Source organism: Ranitomeya imitator, chromosome 10 (assembly GCF_032444005.1).
Source record: "Ranitomeya imitator isolate aRanImi1 chromosome 10, aRanImi1.pri, whole genome shotgun sequence".
NCBI classification, from domain to species: Eukaryota; Metazoa; Chordata; class Amphibia; order Anura; family Dendrobatidae; genus Ranitomeya; species Ranitomeya imitator.
The window spans coordinates 142,233,624-142,260,364 of record NC_091291.1 but is presented as its reverse complement, the minus strand read 5'-3'; the positions used below and the strand labels follow the sequence as shown (position 1 = coordinate 142,260,364).

The 26,741-nt window shown below is 46.0% G+C and overlaps 1 protein-coding gene across 2 annotated transcripts; it reads left to right on the top strand.

The window, feature by feature from the left end:
- The first annotated feature begins 67 nt into the window (after nucleotides 1-67).
- Nucleotides 68-25,708, top strand: LOC138651714 (high affinity cGMP-specific 3',5'-cyclic phosphodiesterase 9A-like). Of its 2 annotated transcripts, XM_069742131.1 has the most exons (18): nucleotides 68-381; nucleotides 2,882-2,952; nucleotides 3,051-3,128; nucleotides 3,241-3,284; nucleotides 3,359-3,413; nucleotides 4,821-4,891; nucleotides 5,550-5,634; nucleotides 6,740-6,824; nucleotides 7,016-7,090; nucleotides 7,394-7,480; nucleotides 12,800-12,904; nucleotides 13,157-13,239; nucleotides 13,368-13,524; nucleotides 13,647-13,760; nucleotides 16,606-16,710; nucleotides 18,740-18,868; nucleotides 20,566-20,661; nucleotides 24,730-25,708. In XM_069742131.1, the coding sequence occupies exons 1-18, from the start codon at nucleotides 319-321 to the stop codon at nucleotides 24,796-24,798; spliced, it is 1,572 nt and encodes a 523-aa protein (XP_069598232.1). In that variant the 5' UTR covers nucleotides 68-318; the 3' UTR covers nucleotides 24,799-25,708. The 2 variants fall into 2 exon arrangements, with proteins under 2 accessions (XP_069598232.1, XP_069598231.1); XM_069742130.1 differs by lacking the exon at nucleotides 68-381 and having other exon boundaries at nucleotides 2,664-2,952; nucleotides 24,730-24,930.
- Nucleotides 25,709-26,741: the final 1,033 nt, after the last annotated feature.

The following is a 26,741-nucleotide window of genomic DNA, read 5'->3' as shown; positions in this document are numbered from 1 at the left end:
GTCCCAGGTGTGCGCATGTGGAGAGGGCTTATTACAAGCGCCTTCCCATGACAACCAGATGTATTCTGACACACGGCGGCAGTAATGACACCTTTTCTTTCTGTCCTTTTGAGTGTGGCCGCCTTTTATACTTGGCTCCTAATGATAAATGATCAAAGCCGTCGGAGGACCAGGACACGCCGCACACAAATCTACAGAGACGAGAGCAACAAATAAGTTCCTTGTATAAGATGCTCCCAATACAGGGGGAGCAGGGACAGGAGACCTCCTAACATACTAGCCGTGCCATCCTAGAGGTGAGATCTGAATAGACCAGAGATGGGATCAGCAGCCTCAGCGCAGAAGACTATCTTCCTGGAGGTAGATGGAAAAGTGCGGAAGGTAAGTCCTACAGACACTGACTGAGGTGTGAAAGTGGGAAATTGCAGAACGACAGCGGGCGAGTCCGAAATGGTCACTCCATGAAAGTAAAACTCGCCAGAACATGATCTGCCATGTCCTAATATCCTTTGTTTCAATTCCTCATTCTTTCCAAGATCCCTGCTTTGTCAGTGATTGGGAAAATTCTGGCTTTAAATTCAGAGGCTGTTAATTTTTACAGATCTTCTAGCTCTCACAGCTGAGGGTTCTTTACAGTGTATCAGTCTAGATAAGAGGTACTGGTGCTGCTGTCTCAGGATGGAAATCCAGTCCTCAGCTCGGGAGGACTAGGCTGACGGGTCTAGTTTCCCATCACTCACAGCAAGCAGAGATACTGATGCAGATTAGATAGCGAACTTCTCATAATTAGATTATTTACATAGGATCAGACATCCCCTAAAAATATGAACACTGATATACAACATATATATAGTAATGGCCGAAAGTGAAGACACCCTTGAAATTGTTCCAAAAAATAAAGTATTTCTCCCAGTACATTATTGCAATTATACATGTTTATTTATTTTGTTTGTATTGGAACAGCTCAAAAAAAGGAAAGGGAGAAGTAGACTCAGTCTTTGTATTGTGTCTGTGTCCCACACTAAGCATGGAGAATAGAACTGCGGACTTGATAAACAACATTGTTGAAAAATATCAACAATCTCAAGGTTACAAGTCCATCTCCAAAAATCTCAATGTTCCCTTGTCCACGATGCGTAATATAATCCAGACGTTTACAACCCATGACACTGTAGACGTGGACAGCAGAGAAAAATTGAAAGGTTGCAACACAGGATAGTCCAAATGGGGAATTAACAACTCCAATCAAATTCCAAAGAAATCCAAGCTGTCCTTCAGGCTCAGGGTGCGTCAGTGTCAGCGCCGACTATCCGTCAATATTTGAATAAAATTAAAAGCTATGGCAGAAGACCCAGGAGGACCTCACTGCTGACACAGAGACATAATAAAGCTAGACTACAGTTTGCAAAATGTACGTGAATAAGCCAAAGTCCTTCTGGGAAATCGTCTTGTGGTCCGATGAAATCAAGATGGAGCTTTTTGGTAAAGCACATCATTCTACTATCTACTGAAAACAGAATGAGGCCTACAGTCAGTTATGGTGGAGGTTCACAGATGTTTTGGGGTTGTTTTGCTGCCTCTGGCACTAGGGGCCTTGACTTTGTGCAAGGCGTCATGAAATCTGAAGATTACTAAAGGATTTGGGGTGGCAATGTAGTGTCAGAAAGCTGGGTTAGCGTCCTAGGTCATGGGTCTTCCAGCAGGACAATGACCCCAAACATACTTCAAGAAGCCTCCAGAAGTGGATGGAAACAAAGTGCTGGAGAGTTCTAAAGAGGCAACAATGAGTCTGGATCATCCATAGGTGATCTACATCCCATTAATCACCTGTGGAGAGATCTTTTGGGAGAAAGCCTTCACATATGAGAGATTATCCAGATGGTCATTGGTGAACTTAGAACGGGTCTGGACATGTGCTGGTGTGAGCAGGGGGGCCTTGTGTGCCCTGCAGGATTTATATCCATGACGCCGTAGTGTGTAACTAATAGGAATGTTTCAGACTATGGTCCCAGCTCTCATCAGGTCATTAACCAGATCCTCCCGTGTAGTTCTGGGCTGATTCCTGACCTCTCTCAGAATCATCCTTACAAAGCGAGATCTTGCATGGAGCCCCAGACTAAGGAAGATTTGACAGTCATCTTGTGTTTCCTCCATTTTCTAAGTGGTAACGTTTCTCCATGCCTAGCGGGAAATGTTAAACCTGGCATGCCAAGGTGAGAATTTTAAGCCTTGCAGTACTCCTCTGGAAGATTAAATATGCAAATTGTCTCTTCAGAGAGATAGAATACTAGAACTATAGTGCCACCAATTGGAAGCAGCAATCCTAAATGTCAACACTTTAACAAGCCTTGCAACATGACTTAGCATTGGTAGGCTAAAAGTCTCCTTACCTCGGCAGGTCAGGCTTGACATGTCACTCTCCGAAAGGAGAAACCTTACCCCTTAGATGCCGATCAGACGACTCTCACCCAGCAAATCCAGATCTTCCACTTTGCACTGATGAGGGGCAGTACCCCGAAACACAGTGTCCATAAATTGATATTCTGATTTGTTTTTTATCCCAAGTCATGTTGCAAGGCTCGTTAAAGGGTCAACATTGACTTTTAGGATTGCTACTACTAATAGGGGGCTCTAGAGTTCTAGCCCTCTTCCTCTCCGGAGAGGCAGTTTGTGCCACCTATGGGCTGATCTAGTCCAGCTACGCTCTGCCCATATTTTATAAAAATGTCCAAGTCATAGCAAAGGGGCAAAAAGTTGCGCTTTTTTTTCCTTTTTGTGCAAATACTCCATGCTGAATGCTGTTTTAGCCCTCCTTGTAACTCTCCATGTGCTGCCTACATCTGCATTTACTGTCATGATTGGTAGATTTTGCTTTTTGCAGATGGTTTTCAGTCAGCAGTGTAGCAGCGGTGACATCAAGCAGCTTCTGTGCTCCACATCTGGACTCCCATGGTAAATGGTCACTAACAGAACCTCAGCAGATAAAATGTATCGTTCCCAGACAGGTCTGTACAAATACATAGTGTACATTAATGTGTATTTACTATCAGGCAATCGTCCATTATACTCGTGGACCAGCGGGGCATCTTGATTGCCATTGACCGCACCATACCGGCCAACTCCAAGAAGTAAGTATATGTGTATTATGCACATAGTATCACCACCTGGAATCCGGAAACACAATGGACCTCATATTAACACACAGACATCTACATAGTGACTTTCTTACGCTAATTTCAGCTCTCCGTATCGGATAATCTCTCAGGAAGCATCTCCACGAACAGGTAAGGCCCTAACAATTGGCTATAGGTCTGACAGTGACATGTTTAGATTCTAGATCTTCATGGTTTTTTTTTAGAAAAAGAAGACTTTTTCCAGACACTCTTGGCACAAGTGACAGAGGAATTTACAAGGTGGGTATGACCCACACTAGATAAGAATGTTCATCTGTGAGTACAAAATATGTATGTAGTGAGCTCCCCCTAGTTTTGACTGTATGACTCTGTATGTAGTGATCTCCCCCTAGTCATGACTGTATAAATCTGTATGTAGGGGGCTCCCTCTAGTGGTGACTATATAAAATTGTATGTAGTGAGCTCCCTCTAGTGGTGACTGTATAAATCTGTATGTAATACACTTCCTCTAGTGGCAGCTGTGTAACTCTGTATGTAGTGAGTTGTCTCTAGTGGTGGCTGTAAATCTGTATGTAGTGAGCTCCTTCTAGTGATGACTGTATTAATCTGTATATAGTGAGCTCCCCCTAGTGGTGACTGTATAAATCTGTATATAGTGAGCTCCCTCTAGTGGTGACTGTATTTTAATCTGTATATAATGAGCTCCCTCTAGTGGTGACTATATAAATCTGTATGTAGTGAGCTCCCCCTAGTGGTGAATGTATAAGGTAACGTTCACATTTGCGTTGTTGGGCGCAGCGTCGGTGACACAACCAACAATGCATGTACACAACGCAGCGTTTTGCGACACATGAGTTGTCATAAGATTGTACAGAGCAGGAATTTCGGTGCAGGGAAAACGGTACAAGTAGCGTCCTCTGCGCCCTGTCTGTGCGTCAATATGACGCATGCGTCGTAAAACGCAATACAACGCATGACACATGCATCGGTATGCGTCGACGACGCTGCGCCCAACAACGCAAATGTGAACATAGCCTAAATCTGTATGTAGTGAGCTCCCTCTGGTGGTGACTGTATAAATCTGCATGTAGTGAGCTCCCTCTAGTGGTGACTGTATAAATCTGTATGTAGTGAGCTCCCTCTAGTGGTGGCTATATAAATCTGCATGTAGTGAGCTCCCTCTAGTGGTGGCTATATAAATCTGCATGTAGTGAGCTCCCTCTAGTGGTGGCTATATAAATCTGTATGTAGTGAGCTCCCTCTAGTGGTGGCTATATAAATCTGCATGTAGTGAGCTCCCTCTAGTGGTGGCTGTATAAATCTGCATGTAGTGAGCTCCCTCTAGTGGTGACTGTATAAATCTGCATGTAGTGAGCTCCCTCTAGTGGTGGCTATATAAATCTGCATGTAGTGAGCTCCCTCTAGTGGTGGCTATATAAATCTGCATGTAGTGAGCTCCCTCTAGTGGTGGCTGTATAAATCTGCATGTAGTGAGCTCCCTCTAGTGGTGGCTATATAAATCTGCATGTAGTGAGCTCCCCCTAGTGGTGGCTGTATAAATCTGTATGTAGTGGGCTCCTTCTAGTGGTGACTGTATAAATCTGTATGTAGTGAGCTCCTTCTAGTGGTGACTGTATTAATCTGTATATAAGGAGATCCCCATAGTAAAATTTTTTTCCTTATCAGAGCTTTCAGAATTGGTGAGTTGAAGAGAGAAATCTATGAGCGTCTCGCAACATTAGAGCGTAGGGTCGAAGGTGAGACATTGTACCCTCCTTATTCTCTTCTTCATTTCGCTTTTGGAAATTATTTTCTATGACAAAGATGATTAAATATTCACATCTGTCATTTTTATCTATAAACCAGCAGACTCCGATTTATATTCAGCAAAGGAAAATTGTGAACACACAAATCTACTAAAGTCACTTAAAGGGGTTGTCTGGGACTTTTGCACTGAAGGCCTTTCCTTATGATAGGTGATTAATATCTGATCGTTGGGGGTGCGACACCCTGGACCCCCGACCATCGGCTGTTCCCGCTGCTGGCAGCGTCCGGATGTGCTGAGTTACAGAGCTGCATATCGCAGCTGTCGGCAGAATAATGGCCGCGGCCGGATATTCGGATCAATCAGTAGTCGGATGTGTAGGATCCACCGAGGCCGCTATGCAGTTGACTGTTCTTATTAATTTAGTTTTTATACATGGATGAGCCATGACTGTCACGGCCTGTCCATAGCAGCACCCGAACACAGCGGAGCGCCGCACAATCTACAGTCACAACCATCACTGTCCTAATGTAAGAACATAAGACGCTTCACCCTGTGCCCCACGTCCCCTGTGCCCCACGTCCCCTGTGCCCCACGTCCCCTGTGCCCCACATCCCCTGCACCTGATATCTCCCGCCCTTGTCTTCTAGCGGAAGGTCGGAGAGCGATTGATATTGACAAGTGTAAACTGGAAGTGAAGCAGCTGCGGGATGAACTGGAGGAAAGAAGCAGCAGGTCAGTGACAACCAGTTCTGCAAGTGTCACACATGAGCAAAGAGCAAAGCTGATCTGTCACCTGAAAAAAATGCATGGATGGATCACATATCTTAGTCCTGATGAGGCTGCTGTACTTGCTGTGAAAATCCTTATCAGACAGGCCTTCAACAGATAATGATGATGGAGGTGACGGACAGTCACCAGATACTGATGATGGAGGTGAAGGGCAGTCAGCAGATACTGATGATGGAGGTGAAGGGCGGTCACCAGATACTAATGATGGAGGTGACAGGTGGTCACCAGATACTAATGATGGAGGTGACAGGTGGTCACCAGATACTAATGATGGAGGTGAAGGGCAGTCAGCAGATACTGATGATGGAGGTGAAGGGCGGTCACCAGATACTAATGATGGAGGTGACAGGTGGTCACCAGATACTGATGATGGAGGTGACGGGCGGTCACCAGATACTGATGATGGAGGTGACAGGTGGTCACCAGATACTGATGATGGAGGTGAAGGGCGGTCACCAGGTACTGATGGAGGTGAAGGGCAGTCAGCAGATACTGATGATGGAGGTGAAGGGCGGTCACCAGGTACTGATGGAGGTGAAGGGCAGTCAGCAGATACTGATGATGGAGGTGAAGGGCGGTCACCAGATACTGATGATGGAGGTGACAGGTGGTCACCAGATACTGATGATGGAGGTGACAGGTGGTCACCAGATACTGATGATGGAGGTGAAGGGCGGTCACCAGATACTGATGATGGAGGTGAAGGGCGGTCACCAGATACTGATGATGTAAACTATATTCTCTATTTCTGAAAGCTTTTTACTCTGCAGCATTTTTTTTTAACACTCGCCTAAAACTTTTACACAGTTCTGGATTTATAAAAGTTTTAATTACTCCATAAGTGATTGTCTCCGGTGCTTTCGTCAGAAGCGCTCCGCTCCGCAGCCTCCCAGGGTGGCAGTATGGTCCAGGGGCACTCTCCCAATGCAGCGAGCGGAGGACGCTTTGTCTCTGCAGTATCGGGGGATTTACAACCAGCAGGTCGCCAGTTTACCATGTACTATAATGGGAATAACCTATTGAGCCTCTTTCCATTTGTCTTTTCCAGCAGACAGAGCTGTCCCTGTAGATATTACCGCTCTGGTGACATAATCCGGATAAACCCCTGCAGGGATGTTCCCAACTACCCAAAGGTAAACCAATGACCAACACATAGTGATGACCATCATCCTCCTCCTTCTGTAATGCAGGAGGGCCCCTTTAAGAGACAGATGTGAGGGGGTTCACAGGGCATGATGACGACCAATGTCCGATATAACTGTACTGACAGACTAACACTTGTACACGACCCATCGATGATCCTGTGGGGTCTTTGCTTCCACAGTACACTTTGACTTCGGAGACCATCGAGACCTTGAAGATGCCCACATTCGATGTCTGGCACTGGGAATACAATGAGGTTTGTTTTCCAAAACTTGGACCAGAAGGTAAGATATGAGACCAGAGCCAGGACGGAGATAACAGGCTGGATGGCCCCGCAGCACAGAGCATTTCAGGAGGGGAAACCAGAGTAACAGAATTTAGCTGAATTACATGATGGGTGTTGTAGTTCTTACACAGCACCCCTCGTCTCCCCTGAGCCAGGAGGGTCAATACAGTGATACACAGGGTATAGGATGACGCTTAATGTTCAGGGGTCCGCACACAAACAATGGGTGTGATCATACATGAGGCCGCTCATGTCCCCTTTTTGTCTGCACAGATGCTGAGCTGTCTGGAGTTCATGTATCACGACCTTGGACTTGTGCGGGAATTCAACGTGAACCCCGTTACCCTGAAGCGCTGGCTGGTACGTACCCAAAATAAGCCCAAATAAGCCGCTGCTAGGACCTGGTAACAATGACACTCGTATAGGGGGCAGGAGCGGGTGTCACTAGTGGTGGTAATGAGGTCACATGTGCGAGTACAGAGCAAATGTCACAGAAAAAGTCTCTGCAAAAAGTCTCTGCAGGTGTGACAACCAATATGGCAACACATCACATAGAAAAGGGGCCATACACACCGATCCCTGGTCCCAATACCAGTATCCTGCAGGACAACCAATATGGCAGCACATCACATAGAGAAGGGGCCATACACACCGATCCCTGGTCCTAATACCAGTATCCTGCAGGACAACCAATATGGAAACACATCACATAGAGAAGGGGTCATACACACCGATCCCTGGTCCCAATACTGGTATCCTGCAGGACAACCAATATAGAAACACATCAAATAGAAAAGGGGCCATACACACCGATCCCTGGTCCCAATACTAGTATCCTGCAGGACAACCAATATGGCAACACATCACATAGAAAAGGATCCATACTCACCGATCCCTGGTCTCAAAACCGAATGTCCTGCAGGACAACCAATATGGAAACACATCAAATAGAAAAGGGGCCATATTCACCGATCCCTGGTCCCAATACTAGTATCCTGCAGGACAACCAATATGGAAACACATCACATAGAAAAGGGGCCATATTCACCGATCCCTGGTCCCAATACTAGTATCCTGCAGGACAACCAATATGGAAACACATCACATAGAAAAGGGGCCATATTCACCGATCCCTGGTCCCAATACTAGTATCCTGCAGGACAACCAATATGGCAGCACATCACATAGAGAAGGGGCCATACACACCGATCCCTGGTCCTAATACCAGTATCCTGCAGGACAACCAATATGGAAACACATCACATAGAGAAGGGGCCATACACACCGATCCCTGGTCCTAATACCAGTATCCTGCAGGACAACCAATATGGCAGCACATCACATAGAGAAGGGGCCATACACACCGATCCCTGGTCCTAATACCAGTATCCTGCAGGACAACCAATATGGAAACACATCACATAGAGAAGGGGTCATACACACCGATCCCTGGTCCCAATACTGGTATCCTGCAGGACAACCAATATAGAAACACATCAAATAGAAAAGGGGCCATACACACCGATCCCTGGTCCCAATACTAGTATCCTGCAGGACAACCAATATGGCAACACATCACATAGAAAAGGATCCATACTCACCGATCCCTGGTCTCAAAACCGAATGTCCTGCAGGACAACCAATATGGAAACACATCACATAGAAAAGGGGCCATATTCACCGATCCCTGGTCCCAACACCAGTATCCTGCAGGACAACCAATATGGAAACACATCACATAGAAAAGGGGCCATACACACCGATCCCTGGTCCTAATACCAGCATCCTGCAGGACAACCAATATGGAAACACATCACATAGAGAAGGGGCCATACACACCGATCCCTGGTCTCAATACCAGTATCCTGCAGGACAACCAATATGGAAACACATCACATAGAGAAGGGGCCATACTTACCGATCTCTGGTCCCAATACCAGTATCCTGCAGGACAACCAATATGGAAACACATCACATAGAAAAGGGGCCATACACACCGATCCCTGGTCCTAATACCAGTATCCTGCAGGACAACCAATATGGAAACACATCACATAGAAAATGGGCCATACTCACCGATCCCTGGTCCCAATACCAGTATCCTGCAGGACAACCAATATGGCAACACATCACATAGAGAAGGGACCATACTCACCGATCCCTGGTCCCAACACCAGTATCCTGCAGGACAACCAATATGGAAACACATCACATAGAAAAGGGGCCATACTCACCGATCCCTGGTCCCAATACCAGTATCCTGCAGGACAACCAATATGGAAACACATCACATAGAGAAGGGGCCATACACACCGATCCCTGGTCTCAATACCAGTATCCTGCAGGACAACCAATATGGCAACACATCACATAGAGAAGGGGCCATACTCACCGATCCCTGGTCCCAACACCAGTATCCTGCAGGACAACCAATATGGAAACACATCACATAGAGAAGGGGCCATACACACCGATCCCCGGTCTCAATACCAGTATCCTGCAGGACAACCAATATGGCAACACATCACATAGAGAAGGGGCCATACTCACCGATCCCTGGTCCCAACACCAGTATCCTGCAGGACAACCAATATGGAAACACATCACATAGAGAAGGGGCCATACACACCGATCCCTGGTCTCAATACCAGTATCCTGCAGGACAACCAATATGGCAACACATCACATAGAAAAGGGGCCATACACACCGGTCCCTGGTCCTAATACCAGTATCCTGCAGGACAACCAATATGGAAACACACCACATAGAAAAGGGGTCATACTCACCGATCCCTGGTCCCAATACCAGTATCCTATTGGACAACCAATATGGAAACACATCACATAGAAAAGGTGCCATACTCACCGATCCCTGGTCCCAATACCAGTATCATATTGGACAACCAATATGGAAACACATCACATAGAAAAGGGGCCATACACACCGATCCCTGGTCCCAATAGTAGTATCCTGCAGGACAACCAATATGGAAACACATCAAATAGAAAAGGCGCCATACTCACCGATCCCTGGTCCCAATACCAGTATCCTGCAGGACAACCAATATGGAAACACATCACATAGAAAAGGGGCCATACTCACCGATCCCTGGTCCCAATACCAGTATCCTGCAGGACAACCAATATGGAAACACATCACATAGAGAAGGGGCCATACACACCGATCCCTGGTCCCAATAGTAGTATCCTGCAGGATAACCAATATGGAAACACATCAAATAGAAAAGGGGCCATACTCACCGATCCCTGGTCCCAATACCAGTATCCTGCAGGACAACCAATATGGAAACACATCACATAGAAAAGGGGCCATACACACCGATCCCTGGTCCTAATACCAGTATCCTGCAGGACAACCAATATGGAAACACATCACATAGAAAAGGGGCCATACTCACTGATCCCTGGTCCCAATACCAGTATCCTGCAGGACAACCAATATGGAAACACATCACATAGAAAAGGGCCCATACACACCGATCCCCGGTCCCAACACCAGTATCCTGCAGGGCAACCAATATGGAAACACATCACATAGAAAAGGGGCCATACTCACCGATCACTGGTCTCAAAACCAGTATCTTGCAAGGACAACCAATATGGCAACACATCACATAGAGAAGGGCCATACACACCGATCCCTGGTCTCAAAACCAGTATCTTGCAAGGACAACCAATATGGCAACACATCACATAGAAAAGGGGTCATACACACCGATCCCTGGTCCCAATACTAGTATCCTGCAGGACAATCAATATGGAAACACATCAAATAGAAAAGGGGCCATACTCACCGATCCCTGGTCTCAAAACCGAATGTCCTGCAGGACAACCAATATGGCAACACATCACATAGAGAAGGGGCCATACTCACCGATCCCTGGTCCCAACACCAGTATCCTGCAGGACAACAAATATGGAAACACATCACATAGAAAAGGGGCATACACACCGATCCCTGGTCCCAACACCAGTATCCTGCAGGACAACCAATATGGAAACACATCACATAGAAAAGGGGCCATACACACCGATCCCTGGTGTCAAAACCAGTATCTTGCAAGGACAACCAATATGGCAACACATCACATAGAAAAGGGGCCATACTCACCGATCCCTGGTCCCAATACCAGTATCCTGCAGGACAACCAATATGGAAACACATCACATAGAGAAGGGGCCATACTCACCGATCCCTGGTCCTAATACCAGTATCCTGCAGGACAACCAATATGGCAACACATCACATAGAGAAGGGGCCATAATCACCGATCCCTGGTCTCAATACCAGTATCCTGCAGGACAACCAATATGGAAACACATCACATAGAAAAGGGGCCATACACACCGATCCCTGGTCCTAATACCAGTATCCTGCAGGACAACCAATATGGAAACACATCACATAGAAAAGGGGCCATACACACCGATCCCTGGTGTCAAAACCAGTATCTTGCAAGGACAACCAATATGGCAACACATCACATAGAAAAGGGGCCATACTCACCGATCCCTGGTCCCAATACCAGTATCCTGCAGGACAACCAATATGGAAACACATCACATAGAGAAGGGGCCATACTCACCGATCCCTGGTCCTAATACCAGTATCCTGCAGGACAACCAATATGGCAACACATCACATAGAGAAGGGGCCATACTCACCGATCCCTGGTCTCAATACCAGTATCCTGCAGGACAACCAATATGGAAACACATCACATAGAAAAGGGGCCATACACACCGATCCCTGGTCCTAATACCAGTATCCTGCAGGACAACCAATATGGAAACACATCACATAGAAAAGGGGCCATACACACCGATCCCTGGTCCTAATACCAGTATCCTGCAGGACAACCAATATGGAAACACATCACATAGAGAAGGGGCCATACTCACCGATCCCTGGTCCCAACACCAGTATCCTGCAGGACAACCAATATGGAAACACATCACATAGAGAAGGGGCCATACTCACCGATCCCTGGTCTCAATACCAGTATCCTGCAGGACAACCAATATGGAAACACATCACATAGAGAAGGGGCCATACTCACCGATCCCTGGTCCCAACACCAGTATCCTGCAGGACAACCAATATGGAAACACATCACATAGAGAAGGGGCCATACACACCGATCCCCGGTCCCAACACCACAGTATCCTGCAGGACAACCAATATGACCGCCCTTACAGCTCCCCGATTACTGAGGGAATGAGGGACACAGAAAATCGAGGCAGTTGCCATTCAAGAAAGTTGGTTTTGCCCCAAACACAGACACGAGTGCACATGGAGCCGTCCTATCACACAAGGTGCCGCGGCCATGACACCAAACTGCAGATTCATCCCACAATTGTGGCTCCAGATCTGTGATTTCGGCTTCTGTACAATCCCCTTGTGATTCGCGGCCGCTCGTCCGGGGCCGGCGTTCAGACTTAGTGATGTCAGTAACATTGTGGTTACGAGAAGTTGTAACGCATGAAATGTACCCAGACTGTGCCACAAGTTATGGGGACGAGCCGCGGGGTCACATAATGGCGGGACGATACGGCAGGGTGCCACAAATACAATCTCGGGGCCCGTTGTTGTGTGCCGGTGGATTAGGACATGGACGGTCTATCACTCACTGATATCTCTGTGATTTCCTCTTACAGTTGTGCATCCAAGAAAATTACAGAACCAACCCGTTCCACAACTTCCGCCATTGCTTCTGTGTGACGCAGATGATGTACGGGATGATTCACCTCTGCGATCTCCAGGTCTGATTACCTGATGTTGGCAAAGCTGGGTGACGCCAATATGTCCGCCATCACATCAGCTCTTCACCTAGGAGATGTACATGGGTAGCCGCTGTGGCAGCTGTAATGGCAGACATATTGGATGTCACCCAGCTTTCCCAGGAGAGGTTAGGATTAAGTAACTGCAGGACGACATTTATTGTTGAAATCTCTCCTATAAAGATGCGCAGTGTGATGTCGCGCCCTCACGTCTGCCTTTTATCCCTTGCTCAGGGCCGGCTGTCACTTCTGGAGCTGGGGGTCCTCATGACGGCCGCGGTGTGTCACGATCTCGACCACCCAGGATACAATAACACGTAAGCGCTCTTCCCTGCAGCCCCTGCATTACAACTATGGTGGTCAGATACAATAATATAGTTTTGCCCCTCCCTAGATTGTAAGCTCTTCTGTACCAGAACATGAAATGATTATGTTGTGATTTCAGGTACCAGATCAATGCGCGCACAGAGCTGGCGATTCGTTACAATGACATATCGCCCCTGGAGAACCATCACTGCGCGGTGGCCTTCCAAATCCTGGCACAGCCGGAAAACAACATCTTCTCGAATATTTCCCCCGAGCTCTTCAAACAGATCCGGCAGGTGGTGTATATACATATATACGTAATTAGGTCACTGATCGCGGACCGCGGCTGTAATGGTCACACGCTCTGCACAGCTGACACCTTCTCATTTTGGGGTTGTTTCTTATATTTACCGTACAGTCAATCATTCGCCTGATCCTAGCCACAGACATGGCTCGGCACGGGGATATATTGGAGTCTTTTAAACAAGTTGTTTCGGACTTTGACTTCTCAAAAGAGGAACATGTGAAAACCGTAAGTCTTAGCATAGTGCAAGACCCCAGAGCACGAAACGCTCTGGGGTCCACCCATCTTTCTAATGAACGCTCTGGGGTCACCCATCTTTCTAATGAACGCTCTGGGGTCACCCATCTTTCTAATGAACGCTCTGGGGTCACCCATCTTTCTAATGAACGCTCTGGGGTCACCCATCTTTCTAATGAACGCTCTGGGGTCACCCATCTTTCTAATGAACGCTCTGGGGTCACCCATCTTTCTAATGAAAGCTCTGGGGTCACCCATCTTTCTAATGAAAGCTCTGGGGTCACCCATCTTTCTAATGAACGCTCTGGGGTCACCCATCTTTCTAATGAACGCTCTGGGGTCACCCATCTTTCTAATGAACGCTCTGGGGTCACCCATCTTTCTAATGAACGCTCTGGGGTCACCCATCTTTCTAATGAACGCTCTGGGGTCACCCATCTTTCTAATGAAAGCTCTGGGGTCACCCATCTTTCTAATGAAAGCTCTGGGGTCACCCATCTTTCTAATGCAAGCTCTGGGGTCACCCATCTTTCTAATGAAAGCTCTGGGGTCACCCATCTTTCTAATGAAAGCTCTGGGGTCACCCATCTTTCTAATGAACGCTCTGGGGTCACCCATCTTTCTAATGAACGCTCTGGGGTCACCCATCTTTCTAATGAACGCTCTGGGGTCACCCATCTTTCTAATGAAAGCTCTGGGGTCACCCATCTTTCTAATGAAAGCTCTGGGGTCACCCATCTTTCTAATGAAAGCTATGGGGTCACCCATCTTTCTAATGAAAGCTATGGGGTCACCCATCTTTCTAATGCAAGCTCTGGGGTCACCCATCTTTCTAATGAAAGCTCTGGGGTCACCCATCTTTCTAATGAAAGCTCTGGGGTCACCCATCTTTCTAATGAAAGCTCTGGGGTCACCCATCTTTCTAATGAAAGCTCTGGGGTCACCCATCTTTCTAATGAAAGCTCTGGGGTCACCCATCTTTCTAATGAAAGCTCTGGGGTCACCCATCTTTCTAATGAAAGCTCTGGGGTCACCCATCTTTCTAATGAACGCTCTGGGGTCACCCATCTTTCTAATGAACGCTCTGGGGTCACCCATCTTTCTAATGAACGCTCTGGGGTCACCCATCTTTCTAATGAACGCTCTGGGGTCACCCATCTTTCTAATGAACGCTCTGGGGTCACCCATCTTTCTAATGAACGCTCTGGGGTCACCCATCTTTCTAATGAAAGCTCTGGGGTCACCCATCTTTCTAATGAAAGCTCTGGGGTCACCCATCTTTCTAATGAAAGCTCTGGGGTCACCCATCTTTCTAATGAACGCTCTGGGGTCACCCATCTTTTTAATGAACGCTCTGGGGTCACCCATCTTTCTAATGAACGCTCTGGGGTCACCCATCTTTCTAATGAAAGCTCTGGGGTCACCCATCTTTCTAATGAAAGCTCTGGGGTCACCCATCTTTCTAATGCAAGCTCTGGGGTCACCCATCTTTCTAATGCAAGCTCTGGGGTCACCCATCTTTCTAATGAAAGCTCTGGGGTCACCCATCTTTCTAATGAAAGCTCTGGGGTCACCCATCTTTCTAATGAACGCTCTGGGGTCACCCATCTTTCTAATGAACGCTCTGGGGTCACCCATCTTTCTAATGAACGCTCTGGGGTCACCCATCTTTCTAATGAAAGCTCTGGGGTCACCCATCTTTCTAATGAAAGCTCTGGGGTCACCCATCTTTCTAATGCAAGCTCTGGGGTCACCCATCTTTCTAATGCAAGCTCTGGGGTCACCCATCTTTCTAATGAAAGCTCTGGGGTCACCCATCTTTCTAATGAAAGCTCTGGGGTCACCCATCTTTCTAATGAACGCTCTGGGGTCACCCATCTTTCTAATGAACGCTCTGGGGTCACCCATCTTTCTAATGAACGCTCTGGGGTCACCCATCTTTCTAATGAACGCTCTGGGGTCACCCATCTTTCTAATGAAAGCTCTGGGGTCACCCATCTTTCTAATGAAAGCTATGGGGTCACCCATCTTTCTAATGAACGCTCTGGGGTCACCCATCTTTCTAATGAACGCTCTGGGGTCACCCATCTTTCTAATGAAAGCTCTGGGGTCACCCATCTTTCTAATGAAAGCTCTGGGGTCACCCATCTTTCTAATGAACGCTCTGGGGTCACCCATCTTTCTAATGCAAGCTCTGGGGTCACCCATCTTTCTAATGAAAGCTCTGGGGTCACCCATCTTTCTAATGAAAGCTCTGGGGTCACCCATCTTTCTAATGAAAGCTCTGGGGTCACCCATCTTACTAATGAACGCTCTGGGGTCACCCATCTTTCTAATGAACGCTCTGGGGTCACCCATCTTTCTAATGAAAGCTCTGGGGTCACCCATCTTTCTAATGAAAGCTCTGGGGTCACCCATCTTTCTAATGAAAGCTCTGGGGTCACCCATCTTTCTAATGAAAGCTCTGGGGTCACCCATCTTTCTAATGAAAGCTCTGGGGTCACCCATCTTTCTAATGAACGCTCTGGGGTCACCCATCTTTCTAATGAAAGCTCTGGGGTCACCCATCTTTCTAATGAACGCTCTGGGGGTCACCCATCTTGCTAATGACCCAGCACCATTACATTCTCCTCTCTTCATACTCTGTCTAGAGTTACTAATGTCACAATCCTTTTTTTCAATGCTGCACTATCTGACACTTGTAGTGCAATATCAGCGCCTGTCCTACAATGTCGCCCTGCAGAAATCTGGGCGAGTGTGGTCATCTCTGCCCCCTAGAACAATGGCCATGACTCCAGTCAGTTATTGCACTGACCCGACATGTTCTGTCTCTCAGCTGCAGATGTTGCTGATAAAGTGCTGCGATATCTCTAATGAAGTGCGTCCCACAGAGGTGGCCGAGCCCTGGGTGGACTGTCTGCTCGAGGAGTATTTCATGCAGGTCCGTATTCCCCCGTCATTATACATGGCCGCCTTGTAGGATGTAATAGTGACATCCGGTGCTGCAGGTGACAGCGGTCACAACATATAGAAAATCATATAAGCGGGTTATATAGGGTTAACAGGACCCTGCTAGAGACAACCTCACCCCATAACCTGTTTATCTGGTAAGTGAGCAATGCATCCATTATGACTATTCCTTTCTAAACAGCAAGGCATTGTCATAATCTCTACTTGCTGTCAGTGACCACTCTCCCCGACGCGCGTTTCGTGAGAATGATTCTCGCTTCCTCAAGGGGGCCCCCTTGAGGAAGCGAGAATCATTCTCACGAAACGCACGTGGTCGCCTACAGGACTGAGCTCCAAAACTATGGGTAACTGACCTTTAACCATGAGATGTATAGATGCAATGTTTCTATGAATTTTCTATATGACATTTACCCTTGATATTGTGCCATATGGGAGTGATTGTCCCCATAATTCGGCACATGCATGAAATATGAGCACCTTTTCTGTTTCATGCTGATTTATATACCTAATTAGCGGTAATGTCTGAAACTTGTTAGACTTCTCAGTCCTGATTAGCGATCACGTTGCGCTGTCACCTAATACGATCACATGATTTTTTCCATACTTATGACAAATTGTTCTATTCATGTATTTATTGTTTTGTTGATATTTTACATTTAATAAAGTTATACTTTTTATACAAAAAAACTCAAAATCTCCTAGTGTTCATATTATAAATGCCCTCAAGAAAGGTGGGATTGTCAAGTCTATAATTACTGCTTGTTGCTTTGACAGCCGCAGTGATATGTAAACGATCAGAGGAATAAAATATCATGCGTTTCTCCAATTTAATTAGACACATTTTTTATTGATACATTACTACACAATAAAAATAAAATGTAAAAGTTAATAGTAAAGACAACGAAAGACTTAACATATACTAATACCTAAAACTATAATCTTTATTAAATAATTTAGAATAGACAAATCTTTTGTCTATTCTAAATTATTTAATACAGATTATAGTTTTAGGTATTAGTATATGTTAGTCTGAAAAAATTAATACCGGATATCTAGTTTTTTATTTATAAAGACAACGAAAGCAAGGGGAGGCCAGTGGGAGACACAAAATAGTAAAAATAAGAGCGCAATACAAGTAGTAGCCACAAGATGGCAGAATAGTACCAAGACTGATGAGAATTGTGTAGACACAAGGCTAATTCCAGCGCAATTCTAGGAGTTAAAGAAAGTTAGAGATTTGGTGCAATGTAATGTACGAAAGTAAAATCAAGAGTGAAAAGATAAAGATGCATTACAATAAGACATCCCAAAAAATAAGAGAATGTGTCACCTCCTCAGCCCCCAACGTGCGTTTCGCCCCTACGTCATCTGAGGGTTTTCTGTGCGCTGTTCTCTATATTGAATTCCATTTTGGATTAGGGGCTTTCTTCTAGGTAAGGAGCAGCGCTTTCTAGCTGTTAGCTATAGGGTCTGCAGGTGCTGCTCTGGATCCGGCCGTCTTCACCCTCCCTGTGCTCCCGATGCTCCCGGGTAAAGCTGCCTTTGCTTGCTGCATTGGAGAGGGCACGATTTGGACCAGCAGGGCGACCATGCCGTGGATCCGATCTGTCAATCTTCAGGAGCGCATCGCTTCCCGCAGGGAGCCAGGCGGCAGACGAGCGGTGCACCCCTGAAGACAGAAGAGAAAATCTACTGTTCACAGCTGAGGGGATTGTTACAGTTGTATCCGGTCTAAACAACCTGCTGTCTTGTAAGCAGCCTGGACTCCAGACTGATGCATCTTCCCTGCCCTGATACACTGTAACAAACTGTCGGATACTTGTGCTGTTGTACTCCGCTATTATCTGCACACAAACCAGCGGAGATGGTCGCCCATGTTATGGATCGGTGCAATCCTGCGAGTCTGGGGATCGCAGTTACTCAGATTTCCTATGACCTGATAATAGCGGTATAATCTGTGCAGCTATGTGAGCCGCTAACACCAATGTTTTCCTTTACAGAGTGATCGGGAAAAATCCGAGGGTCTCCCAGTCACCCCATTTATGGATCGTGATAAAGTCACAAAACCCAAAGCCCAGATCGGATTCATTCAATTCGTCTTGATGCCGATGTTTGAGACGGTCACGAAGGTACGAGATTGTATCATGTACAAATGTCAGAAAAACGTACGTAAGATGGATCCTCTGCGGTCAGGAAGGAAACCGCGCAAAGCGCGAGAAAACATGGCACAGTTAGCGGTCTGACCAGAGGAGACTGCACAGCAGCCGATCCATGCTCTTATATCTGTACAGCAGAATATACGGTGTTAATACCTACAAAGAACAGGCACCACTCACAGACTAGTATATAAAAGAAATACTTTATTAATGACAAAAAGACCACTACATGGTCCTAAAATTGCCTAAACAGGCAAGGGTGAGACACAACAGACACAGAACAATGGTGGACAAGAGACAACCTGGAAGTAACAATAAAACATAAAAGAATACTAAGTGTAGCAATATAAATCACATTTGGGACATAGGCACACTGAATGATACGACAAGGCTAAAGGCGTATATACTGATAATTAATAGCCAGTGCTATAGTTGATGTACAGTGTATACAAAGAGGAAAAGAAAAATGCACACAGTTTAGCATAGAAAGTAGCACACATATTGCACACAGAACCGGTATGTACAAAGCTTAAAATAAGGCGACAATAGGCCATATAGACCGGTCCGTGAGCAATACAAAAGCCGCCATTGTCTAACAGCTGAGAGACCCCGGGACGAAGCATTTCTGTGTCGGAAACGCGCGTCGGGTGTGGTGGACTCCTGGCCTCCTTCATCATCTGGGTAAACACTTGTTTCTTAGGTCTCTCAGCTGTTAGACAATGGCGGCTTTTGTATTGCTCATGGACCGGTCTATATGGCCTATTGTAGCCTTATTTTAAGCTTTGTACATACCGGTTCTGTGTGCAATATGTGTGCTACTTTCTATGCTAAACTGTGTGCGTTTTTCTTTTCCTCTTTGTTTACACTGTACATCAACTATAGCACTGGCTATTAATTATCAGTATATACGCCTTTAGCCTTGTCGTATCATTCAGTGTGCCGATTTAGTCTAGAAAAAAGACGACTGAGGGGCGATCTAATAACCATGTATAAGTATATAAGGGGACAATACAAATATCTCGCTGAGGATCTGTTTATACCAAGGAAGGTGACGGGCACAAGGGGGCATTCTCTGCGTCTGGAGGAGAGAAGGTTTTTCCACCAACATAGAAGAGGATTTTTTACTGTTAGGGCAGTGAGAATCTGGAATTGCTTGCCTGAGGAGGTGGTGATGGCGAACTCAGTCGAGGGGTTCAAGAGAGGCCTGGATGTCTTCCTGGAGCAGAACAATATTGTATCATACAATTATTAGGTTCTGTAGAAGGACATAGATCTTGGGATTTATTATGATGGAATATAGGCTGAACTGGATGGACAAATGGCTTTTTTCGGCCTTACTAACTATGTTACTATGTCCCAAATGTGATTTATATTGCTACACTTAGTATTCTTTTATGTTTTATTGTTACTTCCAGGTTGTCTCTTGTCCACCATTGTTCTGTGTCTGTTGTGTCTCACCCTTGCCTGTTTAGGTAATTTTAGGACCATGTAGTGGTCTTTTTGTTATTAATAAAGTATTTCTTTTATATGCTAGTCTGTGAGTGGTGCCTGTTCTTTGTAGGTGTTTATTTCGTATTTGGTAACCGCATAGGATACATTTTTTGGTGTTGAGAATATACGATGTGTTAATACCCACAATCCCACTGTCAGTAACTGGACCTGTGCTGCAGCTCTTCCCGCAGATAGAAGAGGTGATGGTGCGCCCTCTGCAGGAGGCACGGGATCACTACGAGGAGCTCATGCAGCTGGAAGAGGCGATGGCAGAGGTGAGTTGTGTCAAACCTCTTTAACAAAAAGACAATAAAACAATATTGATTGAAAAGAGAAATAAGGACCATTACAGCAACAGGCATCGTTCAGGACAGGACTAGTCATGGTGCAGCCAGCAGGGGGCGCAGTGTTAGCTGCATATAACAGGGAAGAATCTGTATTTCCTCTGGACTGGCACTAGATGGCGCCATCTGCTCTCTTGTCAGACACTGGGGGATATTGAGCTTTTCTTGGGTTTAGTTCCCATAAAGCAAAAACTCAATTGATTTTCTGCTGCATATTTGCTTGCGGAGTATTGCACAATATTATGAGAAATCTCCTGCACATGCTGCAATATATATCCGCAGCATAAAGGGCGCAGGATCTGCAACAGGTCAATTTATGCTTCAGACGAAGGTGCGAATTTTACTCTCTACAGTGCAGAGGATGAAATATCCGACTCCCCCAATCCTTCTTCACAACACAATGATATCCGCAGGGTCGATGCTACGTGAGAACATGGACTTACAGAGATCTGTATATTCCATAAGACTGAACACGAGCAGATCCGGACGTCTCTCGGGTCATATATCAGATCCGGCCCTAGACTTAGACGTACAATTCTGAAATATTAGAAGGGATGACAAAAATGTGACAGCCAGATACAATTCTCCATTCTTCACACTGCTGCTTGGATTAAAGCCACGATCACATATTCACTATTCGGTCAGTATTTCACATCAGTGTTTGTAGCCAAAACCAGGAGAGGAACAATCGGAGGAAAAGTATCATAGACACATCTGCACCACTGCTGTATTTATCACCTACTGCTGGCTACAAATACTGATGTGAAATACTGACCGAATACTGACCGTGTGTACATGGCCCAAGATAGGAATGTGTCACCAGAAAATTACCTACTGTTAAATAACACTAATCTTGCAATTTTTAACAACCCTGTAAACAGCCAGAAACACAGGATCCACCAATCACAACAGGTGATGTCACAGCTCACCTCCTCCTCCTCCTGTACAATGACTGATAACACCTCTATATACAGTAGATAACACAGGATCCACCATTCACAATAGGTGATGTCACAGCTCACCTCCTCCTCCTGTACAATGACTGATAACACCTCTACAGGTCCTTCTCAAAAAATTAGCATATAGTGTTAAATTTCATTATTTACCATAATGTAATGATTACAATTAAACTTTCATATATTATAGATTCATTATCCACCAACTGAAATTTGTCAGGTCTTTTATTGTTTTAATACTGATGATTTTGGCATACAACTCCTGATAACCCAAAAAACCTGTCTCAATAAATTAGCATATCAAGAAAAGGTTCTCTAAACGACCTATTACCCTAATCTTCTGAATCAACTAATTAACTCTAAACACATGCAAAAGATACCTGAGGCTTTTATAAACTCCCTGCCTGGTTCATTACTCAAAACCCCCATCATGGGTAAGACTAGCGACCTGACAGATGTCAAGAAGGCCATCATTGACACCCTCAAGCAAGAGGGTAAGACCCAGAAAGAAATTTCTCAACAAATAGGCTGTTCCCAGAGTGCTGTATCAAGGCACCTCAATGGTAAGTCTGTTGGAAGGAAACAATGTGGCAGAAAACGCTGTACAACGAGAAGAGGAGACCGGACCCTGAGGAAGATTGTGGAGAAGGACCGATTCCAGACCTTGCGGAACCTGAGGAAGCAGTGGACTGAGTCTGGTGTGGAAACATCCAGAGCCACCGTGCACAGGCGTGTGCAGGAAATGGGCTACAGGTGCCGCATTCCCCAGGTAAAGCCACTTTTGAACCATAAACAGCGGCAGAGGCGCCTGACCTGGGCTACAGAGAAGCAGCACTGGACTGTTGCTAAGTGGTCCCAAGTACTTTTTTCTGATGAAAGCAAATTTTGCATGTCATTCGGAAATCAAGGTGCCAGAGTCTGGAGGAAGACTGGGGAGAAGGAAATGCCAAAATGCCTGAAGTCCAGTGTCAAGTACCCACAGTCAGTGATGGTGTGGGGTGCCATGTCAGCTGCTGGTGTTGGTCCACTGTGTTTCATCAAGGGCAGGGTCAATGCAGCTAGCTATCAGGAGATTTTGGAGCACTTCATGCTTCCATCGGCTGAAATGCTTTATGGAGATGAAGATTTCATTTTTCAGCACGACCTGGCACCTGCTCACAGTGCCAAAACCACTGGTAAATGGTTTACTGACCATGGTATTACTGTGCTCAATTGGCCTGCCAACTCTCCTGACCTGAACCCCATAGAGAATCTGTGGGATATTGTGAAGAGAAAGTTGAGAGACGCAAGACCCAACACTCTGGATGAGCTTAAGGCCGCTATTGAAGCATCCTGGGCCTCCATAACATCTCAGCAGTGTCACAGGCTGATTGCCTCCATGCCACGCCGCATTGAAGCAGTCATTTCTGCCAAAGGATTCCCCACCAAGTATTGAGTGCATAACTGAACATTATTATTTGTTGGGTTTTTTTGTTTGTTATTAAAAAACACTTTTATTTGATTGGATGGGTGAAATATGCTAATTTATTGAGACAGGTTTTTTGGGTTATCAGGAGTTGTATGCCAAAATCATCAGTATTAAAACAATAAAAGACCTGACAAATTTCAGTTGGTGGATAATGAATCTATAATATATGAAAGTTTAATTGTAATCATTACATTATGGTAAATAATGAAATTTAACACTATATGCTAATTTTTTGAGAAGGACCTGTATATACAGCAGATAACACAGGATCCATCATTCACAATAGGTGATGTCACAGCTCACCTCCTCCTCCTGTACAATGACTGATAACACCTCTATATACAGCAGATAACACAGGATCCATCATTCACAATAGATGTCACAGATCACCTCCTCCTCCTGTACAATGACTGATAACACCTTTATATACAGCAGATAACACAGGATCCATCATTCACAATAGGTGATGTCACAGCTCACCTCCTCCTCCTGTACAATGACTGATAACACCTCTATATACAGTAGATAACACAGGATCCACCATTCACAATAGGCGATGTCACAGCTCACCTCCTCCTGTACAATGACTGATAACACCTCAATATACAGCAGATAACACAGGATCCATCATTCACAATAGATGATGTCACAGCTCACCTCCTCCTCCTGTACAATGACTGAAAACACCTCTATATACAGTTGATAACACAGGATCCACCATTCACAATAGGTGATATCACAGCTCACTTACTCCTCCTGTGCAATGACTGATAACACCTCTGTATAATAAGGGACAGCAATATACATAATAAAGGAGACCATGTAATATATATATACATGTCTTTGTTGCCATAAAAGGAAGGGGGGGGGGGGGGGGGCAGACACATTTCTTGCACAGGGGCCCCAAGCTGTCAGTGTCTGCCCTGTGGGAATATAATTTATACCAAAACAGCGATTAATCTGGTCAGTCATATTACACGGCTATCATTTTGAACACTACTTTATGTGCATGTCTCGGCAGAGGGCAAACGTCGATTGAAGCCGAGCTGGTGTCACTGATCATATCTGTGCCCTAACAAGGCACAGCTGTGTAATGGAGGAAGGGATAACCGCTGCAGTATAAAGCATAGTTTCAGGATAGAGCTGCAGCCTCTGAGTCAGGCGATGGATTTCAGACCACCACGTACGCCAAGTGACAATGTGGCAGAGACGTATTCTATGGTCTTAGCTGTGTCCTAATGGACCAAAGTGATTGTCCCCTTTTCTGGTTTCCAGTAAAGGTAAGTGATCGTTTAGAGCAATGGCGCTCACATCCCATCCATGTAATCTATCAGTAACCGCAGACGTCACAGCAGGAGAGCAGTTAGTGCTGCCGCCAGTAAAGCCAGCAGGGGGCAGTGTACTTGTTAAAGCGCCTTCATGGCAAATAAGTTTTGAAACGGGCTCTGAAGGTTTCGTGTTTGGCGATGCGTTACGATGTCCTCCCAGTAATGGACTGTGAAAGCTTCTCCATCGGAAATTGTTTTCCACGCACACAATATAATGTCTTTTTTTTTTCTTCTTTTTACTCCGTAGGTCCAGCAGAAAAAGGCCGAGATCCTGTCTGGCGCAGTGAAAGTGAAGCGAAACGTAGAAAATTTGTAGTTGTGTATAATTTACTTTTCCATGTGTAATAAAACGTGTAAACCTGGCGTTGCGGCCCGGAGCCCCCGGCGTGATCAGTAGGAGTGAGGCGATGATGAATATTGCTCGGCTCTGACCTCTCCGGCTTGTTCTGGCGCTCGCGCTGTTTTCTTAAACACGTAATTGATGTTGCGTTCAAAGTCTCCTTTTTCTTGCCAGTTGTGCGCCTTTAAACAGCAGGGGTGCAGCGCTCGGCTTCTTGGACTCGGTATTTGGGGGAATATGTTGGGAGTCATTAAATAAGGATTAGCCCTGTTCAATGCTCAGACGCCAGGTTACAATAACAGATCCTGGCAGCCCCTCAAAGCTGATAGATCACCGCGTTTTCTGAATGAAGACTCGCCTTCTTGGGGCCTGGATCTGCGGCCCCCCGAAGTCCCACGTTCCCTCCATATTGAGGAGCGTTATAGATTGCACATCTCTAATTCTTGCTGTGGTTTATCCGGGAGTCATAGATGTAGCGCCTCTCCCAGGCCGTAATAAAATATTGTATTGCTCTAACCGATCACATTGTCATTATTTTTCCGTGCACAAAAATACGATCCCATCGGAGGAAAAAGTTCTGTTCATCCTGAGCTTTGTAGGCCCAGAGTAGAATATTGAAATCTCAGTAAAGACTTACACAAGGGCAGAAGCAGGGCACCAGTGCGGAGGGACAACTTTTAGGAACAATATGTATATATTTTTTTAGAAAACCTTACAAACTATTTGTGAAAATAAAACCCAGCATTTTATGCTTTTAAGTCCTTCCCAGTGCCAGATGTTCATTTTCAGAAAGTGCACAGGTATGAGAGGCACAAAACAGAATTTTCATTTTTAAAATTTACTAATTAAACATTAATAAAAAATTAGCACATAAGTGATTAACTGGGAAGACTCATGTGTTTTTTTTTTTATTCCTGCTCCTTTGCCACAACCCACACCTGCAAAAAAAACCCCAAAAACCTGTGGTCAGTCCATGACCAATGCGACCGGTGGTGGTCAGTCCATGACCAGTGTGACCGGCGGTGGTCAATCCATGACCAGTTCGCCCGGCGGTGGTCAGTCCGTGACCAGTGTGACCGGCGGTGGTCAGTCCGTGACCAGTGCGACCGGCGGTGGTCAGTCCGTGACCAGTGCGACCGGCGGTGGTCAGTCCGTGACCAGTGCGACCGGCGGTGGTCAGTCCGTGACCAATGCGACCGGCCGTGGTCAGTCCGTGAACAATGCGACCGGCCGTGGTCAGTCCGTGACCAATGCGACCGGCCGTGGTCAGTCCGTGAACAATGCGACCGGCCGTGGTCAGTCCGTGAACAATGCGACCGGCCGTGGTCAGTCCGTGAACAATGCGACCGGCCGTGGTCAGTCCGTGAACAATGCGACCGGCCGTGGTCAGTCCGTGAACAATGCGACCGGCCGTGGTCAGTCCGTGAACAATGCGACCGGCCGTGGTCAGTCCGTGAACAATGCGACCGGCTGTGGTCAGTCCGTGAACAATGCGACCGGCTGTGGTCAGTCCGTGACCAATGAGACCGGCCGTGGTCAGTCCATGACCAATGTGACCATCAATGTCCTTGAGCTAGAAGACTATTCTGTCCTTTCACTTGTGTGGTCTGACAAACGGCCACATCAGGAAGCTTGAGCCAAATTCAGACTATCACACAGTCAATGGTTCACAAGATACCAGCTGGAGACTCCAAAGCCTCCGACAACCCAATCTGCTAAGGAAAATGCAAGTGGCAAACAGAGTACATGGCAACCACCAACACGCAGTAGTAAGTTTCCTGATTGTCCACATTTCCCCCCACCACCATATAGCCACCTTGTGCTCTTAGTGTCTGCAGTTGTTCACAGGTTGGCACAATTCAATAATCGCTGGACCCCGAGGACTATGGGCACCAGCCGCCGGTGTCAGCTGAGAAAGA

Excerpts from the sequence above, each read along its gene's own strand:
- LOC138651714 (XM_069742130.1), top strand. The coding sequence starts at position 2,789 with ATGCTGAATGCTGTTTTAGCCCTCCTTGTAACTCTCCATGTGCTGCCT. Across the intron at positions 4,892-5,549 it reads ATTAGAGCGTAGGGTCGAAG|CGGAAGGTCGGAGAGCGATT; the intron begins GTGAGACATTGT and ends CTTGTCTTCTAG. Across the intron at positions 16,711-18,739 it reads TCGAGGAGTATTTCATGCAG|AGTGATCGGGAAAAATCCGA; the intron begins GTCCGTATTCCC and ends TTTCCTTTACAG.